Source organism: Leucoraja erinacea, chromosome 38, assembly GCF_028641065.1.
Source record: "Leucoraja erinacea ecotype New England chromosome 38, Leri_hhj_1, whole genome shotgun sequence".
Lineage (NCBI taxonomy): Eukaryota > Metazoa > Chordata > Chondrichthyes > Rajiformes > Rajidae > Leucoraja > Leucoraja erinaceus.
In genome coordinates this window covers 5701861-5721280 of record NC_073414.1, presented here as the reverse complement: position 1 = coordinate 5721280, position 19420 = coordinate 5701861, and the positions used below count along the sequence as shown (strand labels likewise).

General features: G+C 46.8%; 1 protein-coding gene across 1 annotated transcript; it reads right to left on the bottom strand.

Moving 5' to 3' along the window:
• Positions 1-304: 304 nt before the first annotated feature.
• On the bottom strand, positions 305-18636 carry si:ch1073-83n3.2 (uncharacterized). Its single transcript, XM_055663688.1, has 5 exons — positions 18105-18636; positions 8607-8865; positions 6284-6317; positions 3848-3959; positions 305-2718 (listed from the first exon to the last, which is right to left on the bottom strand). Exons 1-5 carry the CDS (start codon positions 18145-18147, stop codon positions 2411-2413), a joined length of 756 nt encoding a protein of 251 aa, XP_055519663.1. The 5' UTR covers positions 18148-18636; the 3' UTR covers positions 305-2410.
• Positions 18637-19420: the final 784 nt, after the last annotated feature.

Here is a 19420-nt window from a genome sequence, read left to right as displayed (position 1 = left end):
GGATGATCAGCCATGATCGTATTGAATGGCGGTGCAGGTTCGAAGGGCCGAATGGCCTACTCCTGCACCTATTTTCTATGTTTCTATCACGATCACCATGCGAGCGTCGTGCACCGTGACGCGTAAATAATGTCACGTAAATGACACGCAAATGACGCCCAAGTGGGACATGTACTTGTGCATGCAGCAATAAACTCAACTTGACTTCATGCGAAGGAAGGAACTGCAGATGCCAGTTTAAATCGAAGATAGACACAAAACGCTGGAGTAACTCGGCGGGATGGGCAGCATCTCTGGATAGAAGGAACGGGTGACGTTTTGGGTCGAGACGTTTCGGGTCTGAAGAAGGGTCTCAACCAGAAACATCACCCATTCCTTCTCTCCAGAGACACTGCCGGTCCCGCACAGTTACTCCAGCATTCTGTGTCCACCTTCAACTTGAATTGTTTAAAGAGTGTGGGAAATGTGGCCCTGGTGGGTTGGAAGCGAGTGTGGGAAACAAGGTCTGGGTGAGTTTGAGGGGAGTGAATGGGGAATCTTCGCTCCTGTTCCTTTAAAGATTGCATTTTCGCCTGCAAAAATGAGGCCCCAGCCAACCTGATGAGAGAAACAGAACCTGGTGAACAAGACACTATCGGCCTTTCCAAATAATTGACTCCAGATTCCTGGAAAGTAACTGGAACTCCCCTATTAGTTCCGTTCGCTAATGTTTAGTAAATATAACACAGCCCAACCCATAGAGATACAAAATGGCCGCTATGTGGTCACCAGCTTTGATGGGAGATTTCAGCACATCATGGCACAGGGCAGCACAGTGGTGCAGGGGTAGAGTTGTTACCTCCAAGCGCCAGAGACCTGCTTTGATCCTGACTCGGAGTGCCGTTTGTATAGAGATTGTACCTTCTCCCTGTGACTGCGTGGGTTTTTTCTGGGCTCACCGGATTTCTCTCCCACTCCAAAGACATACAGGTTAATGTGTCTTTTTAAAATTGCTGTTTTTTTTCTATTATGTAAATACTGATCCTGGTCTATTCTTTTTCTTGCACAATCCGCAGGCATTGCCACTTTCATTTCACTGCACATCTTGTATGTGTATGTGATAAATAAACTTGACTTGACTTGTTATAGGTTGCATCTGAAGAAGGGTTTCGGCCCGAAACGTTGCCTATTTCCTTCGCTCCATAGATGCTGCCTCGCCCGCTGAGTTTCTCCAGCACTTTTGTCTACCTTCGATTTTCCAGCATCTGCAGTTCCTTCTTAAACAGGTTATAGGTTCATTGCCTTCTGTAAATTGCTCCTGGTCTGTAGGGTGTGAAACTGGGATAACATAGAACTAGTGTAGGGCTGAAGGGCCTGTTTCCATGCTGTATCTCTAAACTAAACATATCTCCATACATTAATTCTCATCCAATCCACCACCCTTTTATTGAACATGTTCGTAGAAAGACCATAAGAGATAGGAGGAGAACTCGGCCATTCGGCCCATCAAACTACTCCACCATTCACTCATGGTGGATCTCTTTTTCCCTCTCGACCCCATTCTCCTGCCTACTCCCCATAACCTTTGACACCCGTACTAATCAGGAACCTTCACTTTAAAAATACCCAATGACTTGGCCCCCACAGCCGCCTGTGGCAATGAATTCCACAGATTCACCAGCTTCTGGCTAAAGAAATTCCTCCTCATTTCCATTCTAAAGGTAGGTTCTTTGATTCTGAGGCTGTGCCCTCTGATCCTAGACTCTCCTAATTCCGGCAACATCCTTTCCATGTCCACTCTATCTATGCCTATCAACCCCAAAGGGGCTGCTTACAAGTGTATGGGAAGGGGACTGATGGGAATGCTTCAAAACCTAGCATAGATCGATGGGCCAAATGGCCTCCTACGTCATAAGAACAATTATAAGCATGAAACAAAAAAGTGGAGGAGATTACTCCTCAATTTCTTGAGGTTCATTGGAAGCTTTTGTTGAAGCTAGTGTGGGCCTTGTAGGGATCTAGAGGGAAGACACAGGTAAGGTTGATGAAACATATTAGATTATTAAGGGTTTGGACACGCTAGAGGCAGGAAACATGTTGCCAATGTTGGGTGAGTCCAGAACCAGGGGCCACACACAGTTTAAGAATAAGGGGTAAGCCATTTAGAACGGAGACGAGGAAACACTTTTTTACACAAAGAGTTGTGAATCTGTGGAATTCTCTGCCTCAGAGGGCGGTGGAAGCCAATTCACTGGATGTTTTCAACAGAGCGTTAGAGAGAGCTCTTAAAGATGGTGGAGTCAGGGGATGTGGGGAGAAGGCAGGAACGGGGTACTGATTGTGGATGATCAGCCATGATCACAGTGAATGGCGGTGCTGGCTCAAAGGGCCGAATGGCCCACTCCTGCATCTATAGTCTATTGTCTATGATCTAAAATGCAAACCCCCCAAAGTCAAAAGTGTCAAAGTCGTGGTCCATGGTTTCACAGTCGAATGGGTTGTAGCCACAATCGGCCTCTTGGCAGCCGTCCGCCGAATGGATGCCGAGCTCCTTGAAGTCCGGCAAGGCGGTGTCGCTGGGCTGGGCGCCAGGCGATGTCACGGTGTAACCCAGGGTTGGGCCGACGGCCGCTCCCCCCACCAGTAGGCAGGCGGCCCTGACCACCTTGCGGGACGGGGCTCCGTGGCGGAGGCAGGCCGCTGACCACCGCACCTTGCTCCTGGTCGGTCTGGCTGCAGCTGGAAACGGGAGCAAAATGTCACCAAACTTACTCGCCGCGTCAAATTACATCGTGGACGGCACGATGGCGCAACGGTAGAGTTACTGCCTTACAGCGCAAGGGACCCGATATGGGTGCTGTCTGTAAGGAGTTTGTACGTTCTCCCCGTGAGTTTTCTCCAGGTATCCGGTTTTCTCCCACACTCCAAAGACGTACAGGTTTGTAGGTTAATTTGCTTGGTATAAATGTAAATTGTCCCTAGTGTGTGTAGGATAATTTTAATGTGCAGGGATCACAGGTCGGTGTGGACTTGGTGGACCGAAGGGCCTGTTTCTGCGATGTATCTCTAAACTAAACATCAACTCAACATGGGGGTGTGGCAGCTGCATTACATATAAGGTTAGGATTAGGGTCATTCATTAGGGATGGGATTAAGGTCATCCATTTTGGTTAGGGTTAGGATTAGGTCCATACATTAGAGTTTCAACCCAAATGTATTACTATTAGGGTTCCCAAGCATTAGGGTTAGGATTAGGGCCATCCATTAAGTTCCTAAGTTCATAAGTGATAGAAGAGTTATTCGGCCCATCAAGTCTACTCTGCTATTCAATCATGGCTGAGCTACCTCTCCCTAACGCCATTCTCCTGCCTTCTCCCCATAACCTTTGACACCCAGACTAAACAAGAATATATCTATCTTTCCCTTAAGGTTAGGACCATGCATTAAGGTTAGGATAAGCATTAGGACTATACGTTAGGGTTAGAGCCAAGCATTAGAATTTGTATTAGGGCCATAATTTAGGGTTAGGATTAAGATTAGGGCCATGCATTCAGGCTAAGATTATTGAATCTGTGGAATTCATTGCCACAGACGGACGTGGAGGTCAAGTCATTGGGCATTTTTAAAGTGGAGATCGATAGATTCTTGATTAGTAAGGTTATCAAAGCTTACGGGGAGAAGGCAGGAGAATGGGGTTGAGAGGGAAAAATTGATCATCCATGATTGAATGGTAGAGTAGACTCGAAAGGCTTAATAGCGTAAATCTGCTCCAGTGTCATATGGTGTTATAGGAGGTAGGCACACATCCCGAAGATTCGTCACCCCTTCAGCAGGTGAGAGAAGGAGAGGGGACAAACTCAAGCTTTACCTTCATGTTGCTGACATGGATTCACAGTTGCCGCACACTCCTTCTCTCTGAAGGACACTCTGCGTTGTTTATCAACATGGATCATGCACGTGGGCACGCTGGGCGTAATGGACTTTGAAAGAAAAGAAAGAGAAGTGAAATGAGCGAGTGGTTAGTATGGCAGAGGAACAAACCTGCAAAGGGTTTAAGAAGGAACAGCAGATGCTGGAAAATCGAAGGTACACAAAAAAGCTGGAGAAAGTCAGCGGGTGCAGCAGCATCTATGGAGCGAAGGAAATAGGCAACGTTTCGGGCCGAAACCCTTCTTCAGACTGACAGTTCTTCAACCCTGCAAAGGGAGCAGGACAACGAGAAGGGAATTCTGCAGTCCCATATCCACGAGGATTAGTTTAGTTTAGAGATACAGCGTAGAAACAGGCCCTTCAGCCCATCGAGTCCATACCGACCAGCAATCCCCACACACTAACACGAGGGACAACTTCACAGTTTTATCAAACCAATTAACGTACAAGCCTGTGCGACTTTGGAGTGTGGGAGGAAACCGGAGCACCCGGAGAAAACCCACGCAGGTCACAGGGAGAACGTACAAACTCCGTACAGACAACACTCGATGTCAGGATTGAATATGGGTCTCTGGCGCTGTAAGGCAGCAACTCTACCACTAAGCCCTTTGTGGCCAACATGTTTCCACTTCACATCTCTCAGTGGTTTAGGATATATCCCACACTGGAGAGGGGATTTGTCTGAAGTAAGTTAAACATTAAATGTTGTAATAACTCAGCAGGCCAAGGTGTAACTTTGGAGAAAGAAAACTGCTTTAGATCCATGACCCTTCATCGGTTTCCAGCTTAAATGAAGATTTCGGACCAGAACTGTTTCTCTCTCTCCACAGATACTGCCTGGTATGCTGAGTGTTTGAGAAAAGGGCAGTGCTGGCCAATGTTAAAACCATATGGTCTTTGGGTGACCGTTGAAGTTGACTTGGCGTTGATTAGAGTTGAAAGATACAGAGTGGAAACAGGCCCTTCAGCCCATCATGTCCATGGCATGCACCAATCACCCATTCACACTAGTTCTATCCCACGTTTGCATCCACTTCCCCACTCACCAGGGGCAATTTACAGGGGCCAATTATCCTGCATTCCCGCACGTCTTTGAGACGTGGGAGGAGACCAGAGAACCCGGAGGGAATCGATGTGGTCACAGGGAGAACGTCAAACTCCACACAGACAGCACCAGAAGTCATTATTTAGGGGCAACAGATGGCGCAATGGGCTAAGCGTTGTCCTTGGGCAAGACACTTCACCCACCTTTGCCTGCGTGTGAATGTGTGTGAGTGAGTGATTGGTGGTGGTCGGAGGGGCAGATTAGCAGCCACGCTTCCGTCAGTCTGCCCCAGGACAGCTGTGGCTACAGAAGTAGCTCACCACCACCGAGTGTGACTGAGGAATGAATGAATAATGCGATGTAAAGCACCTTGAGTCTCTAGAAAGGTGCTATATAAATCCCATCCATTATTATTATTATTATTATTGAACCAGATTTCTAAAAATCTGGAGGATACAGTGTACTGAACCTCTCCTCATTCAGTAAACTCTATTTCCCTGGAACCCATCCAGTGAATCCGCAATGCACATTCATGGGAATGTGATTTATTTAGTTAAAAAGACCAAACTGTGCCAAACATTCAAGGTCTCACTGAACAATAGCAACAAGACTGCCTTACTCCTCTGCAGGGCTTAGTTAAACGAGGCAAGAATTGTGAACTCAATTTTAATTTCTATTATCTCCATTTCAAAAGGGAAAAAAGTAATGGAGAAATTGAAGTTATTAAAAATTCAGTTTGATTTTCTTGTTCTTTAAAGGTCTTTTGGACAGAGTCATAAGAGTCATACAGCACAGAAAGGCCCTTCGGCTCCACTGAGCCAGACCTACTGTGGTCCCACCTGACTGCTTTTGGCCCCAATCACTCTAAACCATTCCTACCATAAGCCCATCCATCTGCTAGTTGACTAGCATCATACCATTGGGCAGCACAGTGGTGCAGCGGTAGAGTTGCTGCCTGGTATGGAGTTGTCACAGCGCTAGAGACCCGGATTTGATCCTGACTACGTGTGCTGTCTGTGCGGAGTTTGCACGTTCTTCCTGTGACCGCGTGGGCTCTCTCCAGCTGCTCCAGTTCCCTCCACATCCCAAAGATATGTTGATTTGTAGGTGAATTGAGTTCTGTAAATTGTCTCGAATGCTTAGGATATGAAAGTGGGATAGCATAGGACGTGGGCATGAGGTGATCGATGTTCGTTGTGGACTCGGTGGGCTGAAGGGCCTGTTTCCACGTCGTATCTCGAAACTAAACTGAACAAGAAAATGTCACCCCCCCCCATCCCTCCCCGTCAAAAACTGCATTGTTGAGACCCACTAAATGGACCATCTTACCTCTTTCACTTTCTTAAGCACCTTTATCCATTGACTGCGTTAAAAGAACAGATAAAAGAAAGAGTTAATGCTTAAGAAGTAACTGCAGGTGCTGGAACAATCGAAGGTAGACAAAAATGCTGGAGAAACTCAGCGGGTGAGGCGGGATCTGTGGAGCGAAGGAACGTTTTGGGTCGAGAAAGAGTTAATATCGGGGAAATATTCTCTTTGGTAACAGGCTGGTGAGATTAGTCAGGGGTCATATAGAAACATAGAAACATAGAAATTAGGTGCAGGAGTAGGCCATTCGGCCCTTCGAGCCTGCACCACCATTCAATATGATCATGGCTGATCATCCAACTATCCTGAGGAAACATCTATTTGAGGAGAGGCTGCCCATTGCAAGGTTAGCAAGGACAACTATCAGATCATTTTGTATTGAATTACCGAATAGTGGAAGGCCTGGATAGAGTGGATGATGAGAGGATGTTTCCACTAGTGGGACAGTCGAGGACCAGAGGCACGGCCTCAGAATAAATGGATGTACCTTTAGCAAAGAGATGAGGAGTATTTTCTTTAATTAGGGGGCAGTGAATCTGTGGAATTTATTGCCACAGATGGCTGTGGAGCCTAAGTATTCGGTATTTTAAAAGCGGAAATCGACAGATTATTGATTTTACTTCGGAGTCACGTGAGTGGCTACGTGAAGAAGACTCCCTCCAGCCGCACATGCGTCAATCTTCAAAGCAGTGGTGTGAAATCACAGATAATGGTTACCGAAGCATAATAGTAAGATAAGTCATGGCTAGAACTTCCAGATGGCCTTTATGAGGGGTGGGAGCGGAGGGCACGTAATCCCTCATCGTAACTCCTCATAAAATAAAGATCAAACTTCAAACTGGTATGTTCTCGTTTAATCTTACTATTAGTAATAGTGTCAATAATAATAATAATAATAATAATCTTATTTATATAGCACACTTTTAGTCAACTTGCATTGACCCCAAAGTGCTTCACATAATTACATTACAATTACACACAGGCAAAGGTGGGTGAAGTGTCTTGCCCCAAGGACACAACGACAGTATGCACTCCAAGCGGGATTCGAACCGGCTACATTCCGGTCGCCAGCCGAACACTTAGCCCATTGCGCCATCTGTCGTCAAAGGTCATGGGGAGAAGGCAGGAGTGGGGTTGAGAGGGAAAGATAGATCAGCCATGGTTGAATGGTAGAGTGGACTCAAAGGGCCGAACGGCCTAATTCTACTCCGATGACATGTCAACTCATGAACACCCAGGCCCATGCTCTTGGTTTCCATGCCGACCGCAGTGACCAAAATTGGGAGGGGGAAATGGGGCACTTGGAAATCATAATATGGATCACATTCAACAAATCTAGAGTCAAAGAATTAGGAAGCACGGGAACAGGCCCTTCGGCCCACCCTGTCCATTCTGACCCTCAACCAGCTATTGACAGCAGCCAATTAACCCAGCAACCTACATGTCTATGGAAGGTGGGGGGGAGATCACAGGGAGAATGTGCAAACTCCACAGAGATAGCACCAAAGGTCAGGATCGAACCCAGGTCATTGGAGCTGTGAGATTGCTGCTCTTCCACTTACACCACTGTTGGATGTTTTTCGTGGTTGCCACCGGCAGAATACTTCATGAATATACCTGTTTGTGTGGGCCATTTGAACTTCGAGGAAATCTTTGAAAAGATCATAGAGCCCGAAGCATGGAAACAGGCCCTTCGGCCCAGCGTGTCCATGCCGACCATCATATACTCATCTATTCTAATCTCATTTTACACACAAGAAATCGTGAAACAGAATTCAAGATTTGGTGTAGAAAGTAGGAATAATAAGTAAGTAAGTGCGTTTATTGGCCAAGTATTCACATACAAGGAATTTGCCTTGGTGCTCCGCCCACAAGTAACAACATGACATACAGTGTCAGTTACGAATGACTCAGAAAACACTAAACATTAATAATAATAAAACATTAATGATAAAACAGCATGTGAACTAACAAAATACCAGATCAAAGGTAGGCTACAGATTTTGGACCGTTGAGTAGAGCAACTACTCGTGGATAAAAACAGTTTTGATGTCCTCAGGAGAAGCTGATAGATATGTTCATAGGTTCTAGGAACAGGATTAGGCCATTCAGCCCATCAGGTCTACTTGGTTGATTGGCTTGGGCAAGGGGTCAAAGGGCCTGTTTCCATGCTGACTCTAACCTGAGTTACCCAAGCAGTGCGACGCTGAATGTCAAAGTTCAGGGGTCATGTGGAGCCCCCCCCCCTCCGAGCTCAGGTAAGATGGCTCCCCTGAGGACGTACCTGGAGTCTTCACTGTCCGCGGCCAGCAGGAGAAGCAGCTTGCCCTTGCTGAGGACCAGGCCCAAGCAGCAGTCCCTCTCCGCACCCAGGGGCAGCCGGGGCAAGTCGCTGATCTGGCTGCCCTTCAGGATGGCATGGCAGCTGGTATCCAGCGGCACCTCCGCCTCGGGGAGCGAGTCGTGGTCACGGCAGATGGCCAGGGAGCCTCTCAGCGACAGGAAGAAGAACTTCTCCTTCCATTGCTTGAAGACAAAGCCCCCTGCAAGCAAAAGAAAACAGTCAGGCTTAGAGTTAGACTTTAGACTGTAGAGGTTCAGCGTGGCCCACCGAGGCTGCACTGATCCATTTTGGTGGCAAAAACACTAGCAGACTATTATCTAAATGGTGGCCGATTTACAAAGGGGGAGAAAGCCTACGAGACCTGGGTGTCATGGGGGTCATTGAAGGTAGGCATGCAGGTGCAGCAGGCAGTAAAGAAAGCGAATGGTATGTTAGCTTTCATTGCAAAAGGATTTGAGTATAGGAGCAGGGAGTTTCTACTGCAGTTGTACAGGGTCTTGGTGAGACCACACCTGGAGTATTGCGTACAGTTTTGGTCTCCAAATCTGAGGAAGGACATTATTGCCATAGAGGGAGTGCAGAGACGGTTCACCAGACTGATTCCTGGGATGTCAGGACTGTCTTATGAAGAAAGATTGGATAGACTTGGTTTATACTCTCTAGAATTTAGAAGATTGAGAGGGGATCTTATAGAAACTACAAAATTCTTAAGGGGTTGGACAGGCTAGATGCAGGAAGATTGTTCCCGATGTTAGGGAAGTCCAGGACAAGGGGTCACAGCTTAAGTATAAGAGGGAAATCCTTTAAAACCGAGATGAGAAGAACTTTTTTTGTTACACAGAGAGTGGTGAATCTCTGGAACTCTCTGCCACAGAGGGTAGTTGAGGCCAGTTCATTGGCTATATTTAAGAGGGAGTTAGATGTGGCCCTTGTGGCTAAGGGGATCAGGGGGTATGGAGAGAAGGCAGGTACGGGATACTGAGTTGGATGATCAGCCATGATCATATTGAATGGCGGTGCAGGCTCGAAGGGCCGAATGGCCTACTCCTGCACCTAATTTCTATGTTTCTATGTTATGTTTCTATGATCAGTGATCACCCCGTACACTAGCACTATCCTACACACTAGGGACAATTTACAATTTTTTAACCAAAGCCTACAAACCAGTGTGTCTTTGGGGTGTGGGAGGAAACCGGAGCACCCAGAGGAAACCCACGCGGGTCACAGAGAGAACGTACAAACTCCGTACAGACAGCACTCGTCGTTAGGATCGAACCCGGGTCTATGGCGCTGTGACTCTACCGCTGCACCACCATGCAACATGTCTCGAACAAAATCCATGCCAAACCTAATCCTAAACATAAACAAAAATAGCAAATGCTGGAAAAAGATAGTGTTCCAGTATTTTCTGTTTATAGTTCAGATTTCTAGAAATAGAATTACATCTCTAATCCTAAACTGACTGCATCCAGCACTAGCATATGGCAAGGTCGGGGGTCGGTGGTTATTTGGCAGTGAAGCCCTTGTCAATAGTAAGACTGAATCATTCATGTTTTTTTGTTTCTGTTAAACTGGTGGTTAAACTGTAAGGGCATCGCAGTGGATCAGCAGTAGAGTTGCCAATCTTGTCATCTCTGGGTGTCTGCTCTACCACCCACCTAATGGAGCTCAGGGCCTGGCAGACATTGACGGAGATACAACAGCATAGAAACATAGAAAATAGGTGCAGGAGTAGGCCATTCGGCCCTTCGAGCCTGCACCGCCATTCAATATGATCATGGCTGATCATCCAACTCTGTATCCTGTACCTGCCTTCTCTCCATACCCCCTGATCCCTTTAGCCACAAGGGCCACATCTAACTCCCTCTTAAATATAGCCAATGAACTGTGGCCTCAACTACCTTCTGTGGCAGAGAATACCACAGATTCACCACTCTCTGTGTGAAAAATGTTTTTTCCTGGCTGTTCAACACCTGGCTTGAGATCTAATTATTTATTTGGTTTATGTTTGGTTATGTTTCATTCATTCATTCATTCATTCATTCATTCAATCAATCATTCATCCATTCATCATTCAATCATTCATTCATTCATTCATGCATTCATTCATTCATTCATCATTCATTCATTCATCATGCATTCATTCATTCATTCATCATTCATTCATTCATTCATTCATCATGCATTCATTCATTCATTCATTCATCATACATTCATTCATTCATCATTCATTCATTCATACATTCATTCATTCATACATTCATTCATTCATTCATTCATGCATTCATTCATTCAATCAATCATTCATTCATTCATGCATGCATTCATTCATTCATTCATTCATGCATTCATTCATTCATTCATACATTAATTCATCCATGCATTCATTCATACATGCATTCATTCATTCATTCATTCACTTTGAAGAGCATCCCTCAGAGAAGCCCATAGAGGCCACCTCCACCTCTCTCAGGCGTTCTCTCCCAAAAGGTGCTACAGAAAACAAATGTGTAGGAAGGAACTGCGGATGCTGGTTTAAACCAAAGATGCTGGAGTAACTCAGCGGGACAGGCAGCATCTCTGGAGAGAGGGAAACATAGAAACATAGAAATTAGGTGCAGGAGTAGGCCATTCGGCCCTTCGAGCCTGCACCGCCATTCAATATGATCATGGCTGATCATCCAACTCAGTATCCCGTACCTGCCTTCTCTCCATACCTCCTGACCCCTTTAGCCACAAGGGCCACATCTAACTCCCTCTTAAATATAGCCAATGAACTGTGCCTCAACTACCCTCTGTGGCAGAGAGTTCCACAGATTCACCACTCTCTGTGTGAAAAAAGTTCTTCTCATCTCGGTTTTAAAGGATTTCCCCCTTATCCTTAAACTGTGTGACCCCTTGTCCTGGACTTCCCTAACATCGGGAACAATCTTCCTGCATCTAGCCTGTCCAACCCCTTAAGGGAATGGGGTCAAACAGAAAACAAATGCTTGGGCCTTGCCCACTGACCCAGACAACCCAACAGACGTTGGCTCAAGTGGTTCTGAGAATCACGCGCGGACTCTGTAGTTCCTGGAACTCTCCATATCGGCAGCTGGAACATATCCGGGGATGGAGGCGAACATCTGGAAAGTGACAAAGGGATTAGGGAAAGTTGTATACCAAAACCAAACAAGACTGGGATGGGCGGCCAAGAACTTGGTCAATGAAGTTTCTGGGCCGGGAGGACCCTGAGAGAGGAGGGAGATGTGGAGGGGGGGCGATCGAGATTTCCAGAGATAATTGCACACAGCAACTGCTGGTACTGTTTCTGGAGTGGGGAAGGAAGAGTTACAGTACTTTTGCCCTTCTACAACTAGAGAGCAGTCCTGAACTACTATCTACGTATCTCTTTGGAGATCCTCGGACTACCTTTGATCAGACTGTATTGGCTTTATCTTACACTAAACATTATTCACGTTATTCCCTATATCATGTATCTGTACTCTGTGGATGGCTCGATTGTAATCATTCAGATTCAGATTCAGATTCAATTTTAATTGTCATTGTCATGTATTGTCAACAATCATGTATTGTCTTTTCTCTGACTGGTTAGCAGCGGACTAGTGTGAACTCCATCATCAAGTTCACTGACGACACCACTGTTAGGGGACGTATCACTGATGGGGATGAGTCCAAGTATAGAAGAGAGATCGAGCAACGGTCCATATGGTGCCAGCACAATAACCTGGCCCTCTACACCAGCAAAACCAAGGAACTGATTGTGGACTTTGGAAGGAGCAGGATGGGGAACCACAGTCCCGTTTATATCAACGGGTCAATGGTTGAAAGGGTCAAGAGCTTCAAATTCCTGGGCGTGCACATCTCTGAAGATCTTTCCTGGTCCGAGAACACTGATGCAATCATCAAGAAAGCTCATCAGCGCCTCTACTTCCTGAGAAGATTACGGAGAGTCGGTTTGTCAAGGAGGACTCTCTCTAACTTCTACAGGTGCACAGTACAGAGCATGCTGACCGGTTGCATCGTGGCTTGGTTCGGCAACTTGAGCGCCCTGGAGAGGAAGAGACTACAAAAAGTAGTAAACACTGCCCAGTCCATCATCGGCTCTGACCTTCCTTCCATCGAGGGGATTTATCGCAGTCGCTGCCTCAAAAAGGCTGGCAGTATCATCAAAGACCCACACACCATCCTGGCCACACACTCATCTCCCTGCTACCTTCAGGTAGAGGTACAGGAGCCGGAAGACTGCAACGACCAGGTTCAGGAATAGCTACTTCCCCACAGCCATCAGGCTATTAAACCTGGCTCGGACAAAACTCTGATTATTAATAACCCATTATCTGTTATTTGCACTTGATCAGTTTATTTATTCATGTGTTTTGTAGTCAATGCCTCAACTATGTTTTGTTGTGCTGAAGCAAAGCAAGAATTTCATTGTCCTATCAGGGACACATGACAATAAACTCACTTGAACTTGAACTTGAACTTAGAGCGCAACAAAAGCTTTTCACTGTACCCCCGTACAATAAACTGAACTCTACACAAACCCAAGAGATCCGACCACAGCATAAACAACATCAATGACACAAAGACAACTTAAACCCTTTGCTGTTGTTAACTTTGGATTGCTCCTCATCTTTAGGCTGCATTGCCTTTGTCCCACTGGTAGAGATGAACCCTGGCTTCACCAACAGCTGGAATGTATCCTGAGCAAACAACATCTGGATGGTGACAGAGACATAGGGGAAAGTTGGATACCAAGCCTAGCGACGGGATGAGGAAGCATAGCATCAGTTTAATTATGAAATCGAGATTAATGGGATTGCTTACATGGTTTCCAAATAAACATTGATAAACAGTTTGATCAATGTGAAGTTTTGCAATGGTTCAAAGGGACTTCATTGTCACGTGTGCAGAGAGCAGTGAAATTCATTTTGCATAGATCACATATGCACGAGTCGTCATATTTTGTCCGACATTCGGGCTGTCCGAGTCTCAGCACTTTGTGACCTTTTGTGTAAACCAGCATCTGCAATTCCACATTGATACTGTTCCTGCCATTCACGGCCTCTGACCAACAATGTGCTGGGATTCATTTTACTTTTTAGTGGGCGTGAACTCTGCTGCTGAGGTTCGAAGCCACTCCTCATCTACCCTCTGTTAAGATTTAGTCAGCTTTGTCATGTATAATTCTAGAGGCGGCACAGTAGCATAGAGGTAGTGTTGCTGCCTTACAGTGCCAGAGACAATAGACAATAGGTGCAGGAGGAGGCCATTCAGCCCTTCAAGCCAGCACCGCCATTCAATGTGATCATCCCCAATCAGTACCCCGTTCCTGCCCTCTCACCATATCCCCTGACTCCGCTATTTTTAAGAGCCCTATCCAGCTCTCTCTTGAAAGCATCCAGAGAACCCGCCTCCACTGAGGCAGAGAATTCCACAGACTCACCACTCTCTGTGTGAAAAAGTGTTTCCTCGTCTCCATTCTAAATGGCTTACTCCTTATTCTTAGACCTGGGTTTGATCCTGACTGCGGGTGCTGTCTGTATGGAGTTTACACGTTCTTCCTGTGACGCAATAGACAACAGGTGCAGCAGTGGGTCATTTGGCCCTTCGAGCCAGCACTGCCATTCAATGTGATTGTAAATTGTCCCTAGTGTGTGTAGGATAGTGCTAGTGTGCGGGGATTGGTGGTTGGCGCAGACGCGGTGGGCCGAATGGGGCCATTTCCGCGCTGTATCTCTAAATTTAGGGTTCAAAAAGAGCAGCGTTCACAGCCCAGTTGCTCTCACCCAGTGTGGACCCCACTCAGCTTGGTGCTTTCACTGAAGATAGACACAAAAAGCTGGAGTAACTCAGTGAGCCAGGTAGCATCTGTGGAGAAAAGGATTATGTGCTGTTTTCACCACTGCTTTCTATGCACATGCTGCCATCATGTTTGATGGATGGAGCCTCTTGGCAGCCTGCACTACTGACAGTTGCAGTTTTGCCAGCCAAGTCAAACGCCAGGCTGCATGTGATCGCCAACTGGGCCTGGGGTTACACACAAACCAATCCCGCAGAGAGTGGTGAGAAAGTCATGTGTTGCTCTGCCTGGATGAGTCTCGCAATGCATCAATATACACTGTATCTCCTGCTTGGTTGAACATTCTGAGAGGATTTATAGAAGGGCTGTATTGGAGTGAGGCCCAGTCATCGCAATGAGAAAGGGAGAGGTGAGGAGGGGTGCAAGATTATTTTATTTTAACATTTTAGAGGCCCTATAGCCCACCGAGTCCATGCCGACCTGTACTCCAGTTCTATCCTACACACTACAAGGATACAAAGGATATTTATTATCACATCCACCAAATGGTGTAGTGAAATTTGACTTGCCAACGCAGCACACTAATAAAGATAAGACACAACATTAAAGAATTTAACAACATAAAAACATCCCCCCTGTGGGGCAAGGCAGCAAAGTCTAGGCCCGTCCCCTGTTCACCCATAGTCGGGCCTATTGTGGCCTCCGCAGCCAGTCCGATGTTTTCAGGCCCTCTTGCCGGGAAGCTGGAACTCCGGCGTCGGGTGAACTCTCTTCAGCGGCTTGGAAATGTCTGGAGCGGCCGCTCCCTCCCCGTAGACCGCGGCCACTAGGGGCAATTTACAGTACAAGAAGATACAAGATACATTTATTTGTCACATGTACCAGTTGGTACAGTGTGGTCACCGTACAGCCATACAAATAAAAAGAACACAACAAGCGATAGAGTCCAACATAAAACGCCCCCACACAGCAGCAGAATCAAAGTTTCCCACTGTGAGGGAAGGCACCAAAGTTCAGTCCTCTTCCCCTGATGTTCTTGATGTTCGCCCATGGTCGGGGCCTCCCGAATTCTCCGCAGTCATTTTACTATCAGTAAAATGATCCCTTTTAGGACCAGTTTTGAGTCTACACCCACATTGAGGAGCTCAAGGCATAGCTTGTCAAACTTCTCTGGAGTAAGCTTGTTCAAAATGCCTCTGACTTTCCTGGGGGGGGGGGGGGGGGGGAGCACACCCGCTCAGGCCCGCTCGCCGGTGAGATGGAACTCCGACGTCGGAACGGAAGGCAACCTCAGTGGCTTGGACCTCTGAATCAGCCACTTCCTGCCGGGGTCCGTGGCTCCCAAAGTCCACAGGCGGAGATTCACACTGGCGGCCCTCGGCAAAGGGATCCCAGGACTCCCAGTAGCCTATTAACTGCTGTTGTCTTCTATGCACGGGCTGCTGTCATGGTCAATGGGTGGAATTCCTTGGCGGGTTGCACCAAGGATCTTTGGGTTACACTATTGAGGATGTAAGCCAAGTGTTGCCAGCCAAATTCCAGTTCACTTGCCACAAACCATCCACCAACTTGGGTTGTACAAAGTAGGGAACGCAGAGAAGCAACTCACAATCGCACAGCAAGATTGTGGAAGAGCCCCACACACAGAATATAATACTTGGCCACTCAGGATATGAAGGCAGCGGCGAGAGTATTGTTTCTGGATAAGAATCCCATTATCCTAATTGAACAAATCTCTGCCGTTCCCAATCCCCCGCACGCAATAATCCCAGTGATGAAACCTGCCCCTTCTTTCCCATTATCAGAAATGCAAACTAATAGCATTGTAGCTCAGTGCATGGCCAGAGGGAGTCTGGGCAGATTAAAAAGTGATTCAATGATGTATTACAGGGCATCAGGATAAAGAAGCAATCAGCTTTTAGCGGTGTTAATCCTTAAAGCGTTCAGAGGCTTTGGCAGGCTGGAACTTGCCCGGGAGATGGTGCAATACTTGATTGCAAGCGTTTAATCTGAAGCAGACTTCAACTCCAGTCCTGTTTCTGCTACCCCTTGCTCTCTACATGTTAGAAACATAGATATTAGGTGCAGGAGTAGGCCATTCGGCCCTTCGAGCCTGCACCGCCATTCAATATGATCATGGCTGATCATCCAACTCAGTATCCCATACCTGCCTTCTCTCCATACCCCCTGATCCCCTTAGCCACAAGGGCCACATCTAACTCCCTCTTAAATATAGCCAATGAACTGTGCCTCAACTACCCTCTGCGGCAGAGAGTTCCAGAGATTGACCACACTCTGTGTGAAAATGTTGTTTTGGAACTATGCTTACACACAAGGCATTAGGCACTTTGATCCCCTTGCAGAGGCACATACGGTGTGTGTATGTTTAACATTTCTCAGTGGTTGAGATGAAATTGCGATCAAATATATAAATGCAATTAAAAAATAAATAATGTCCATACATTTAGGATCGGGGATGGTACATAAGGTGGCAGAATCAGGATCATAAGACAGGTCCCCTGCAATAATTAACAAAGGACATGAAATCTAACAGGAGACATGGACACATGCCTCCATCTGCTCCACACCTGAATGATCTCTTTAATTGCTGGTAAATTGAAATCCATGTATACACCTTGTGACTAATTTACAAATTGTTTTGACATTCAGGTGAAAATACTCACATTTATCAGAAGGTAGATTTTGCAACCACTTTTTCACACAAAGGGTGGTGGGTGTATGGAACGAGCTCCCAGAGGAGGTAGTTGAGGCTGGGACTATCCCAACATTTAAGAAACAGTTAGACAGGTACATGGATAGGACAGGTTTGGAGGGATATGGACTGCACATGTTCCCGATGTTGGGGGGAGCCCAGAAACAGGGGCCACACACAGTTTAAGAATAAGGGGTAAGGCATTTAGAACGGAGACGAGGAAACACTTTTTCTCACAGAGAGTGGTGAGTCTGTGGAATTCTCTGCCTCAGAGGGTGGTGGAGGCCAGTTCTCTGGACACTTTCAAGGGAGAGCTAGATAGGGCTCTTAAAGATAGGGATGCTGGTTTACATCAAAGACAGAACTCGGGTGAGCAGGCAGCATCTCTAGAGAGAAGCGGAGTCAGGGGATATGGGGAGAAGGCAGGAATGAGGTACTGATTGGGGATGATCAGCCATGACCACATTGAATGGCAGTGCTGGCTCGAAGGGCCGAATGGCCTACTCCTGCACCTATTGTCTATCGTCTATTGTCTATAACGCTGGCAGGTGGGACTAGTGTAGCTGGGGCATGTTGGCCAGTGTAGGCAAGTTGGGCCGAAGGGCCTGTTTCCACACTGTATCACTATAACTCAGGATATTTGTTGGTGGTGTTTAAAATGCGGCAGGCAACATATGCAGCGAAATCTCCCCTGAACGGGTTCAGTTTAACACAAGGGGGGAAATTCCGACGCAGAGTGAAAACAAGTTATTCTGGAAGATGCTGTTTAATTCACTGGACACTTCTCTCACCGGGTTGAGGAATCTTGAAGTCTCTGAACTTGAATCAGGGCTTCCCCCTCCCTATCTGGGGCGGGTTGCACACCCTGCAAGACTCTCTGCCATTCCACCCGCACTCATCAAATGTTGCACACCCTTACCGTATTTCTTCAGGTATCCCTGGCGAATTCCCCGGGCGCTCATCGCCGGGAGCGCAGCCCGTCTCTGCCAGAGCCGCGGCTACAGCTAACATGCACTGACAGACATCATCGTTAGACGGAGAGGAGGGCAAGGGGGTGAGCTACCCTGTGCAAGAGGCGCTGGGACCGCCCAGGCTTCTGATCACTGGGCGAGGAGTTACATACTGGCTGTGTGTACACACAGATGGGAGATCTAGCTGCTGCCTGCCACCCTTCTCTCCAGAGATGCTGCCTGCCCCGCTGAGTTACTCCAGCATGTTGCGTCTGCCTTTCATGCAAACCAGCATCCCTTCCAACGCAGGTGAGAATGGCTGGTTCACCGTCTCCCTCTCTGTACAGAACCCCCATGGGCTGGTCCCCAGAATTATAGTGGGACACCCCTAAACCATCGTCTTTAGCAGGAGGATTGCTAGGTTGAAGAAGCTGTGGTTGGTTTATACTCTCTAGAATTTAGGAGATTGAGAGGGGATCTTATAGAAACTTACAAAATTCTTAAGGGGTTGGACAGGCTAGACGCAGGAAGATTGCTCCCGATGTTGGGGAAGTCCAGGACACCGGGTCACACAGTTTAAGGATAAGGGGGAAATCCTTTAAAACCGAGATGAGAAGAACTTTTTTCACACAGAGAGTGGTGAATCTCTGGAACTCTCTGCCGCAGAGGGTAGTTGAGGCCACAGTTCATTGGCTATATTTAAGAGGGAGTTAGATGTGGCCCTTGTGGCTAAGGGGATCAGAGGGTATGGAGAGAAGGCAGGTACGGGATACTGAGTTGGATGATCAGCCATGATCATATTGAATGGCGGTGCAGGCTCGAAGGGCCGAATGGCCTACGCCTGCACCTAATTTCTATGTTTCTATGGTTGAGGCTGAAAAAGAAACAACTTTCCTTCTGAGGATCCCTGGATCTCTTATTCAAGGGATTAGGAGAATCACCGGTTGTCCTGAAAACGGATAGAGGTGGGCTGTGGAATCAAGATTCAAGGGAGTTTATTGTCATGTGTCCCAGATAGGACAATTAAATTCTTGCTTTGCTTCAGCACAACAGAATATAGTAGGCATAAATAAATACAGAACAGATCAGTGGGTCCATATACCATTGAATATATATTTACACACACACATAAATAAATAAACAGATAAAGTGCATTGGGCTATTAATGTTCAGAGTTTGTTTGAAGTTGTGTTTAATAGTCTGATGGCTGTGGGGAAGTAGCTGTTCCTGAATCTGGATGTTGCAGGGGATAAGGCAGCGATGAAGGCAGCGGGGAGATGAGTGT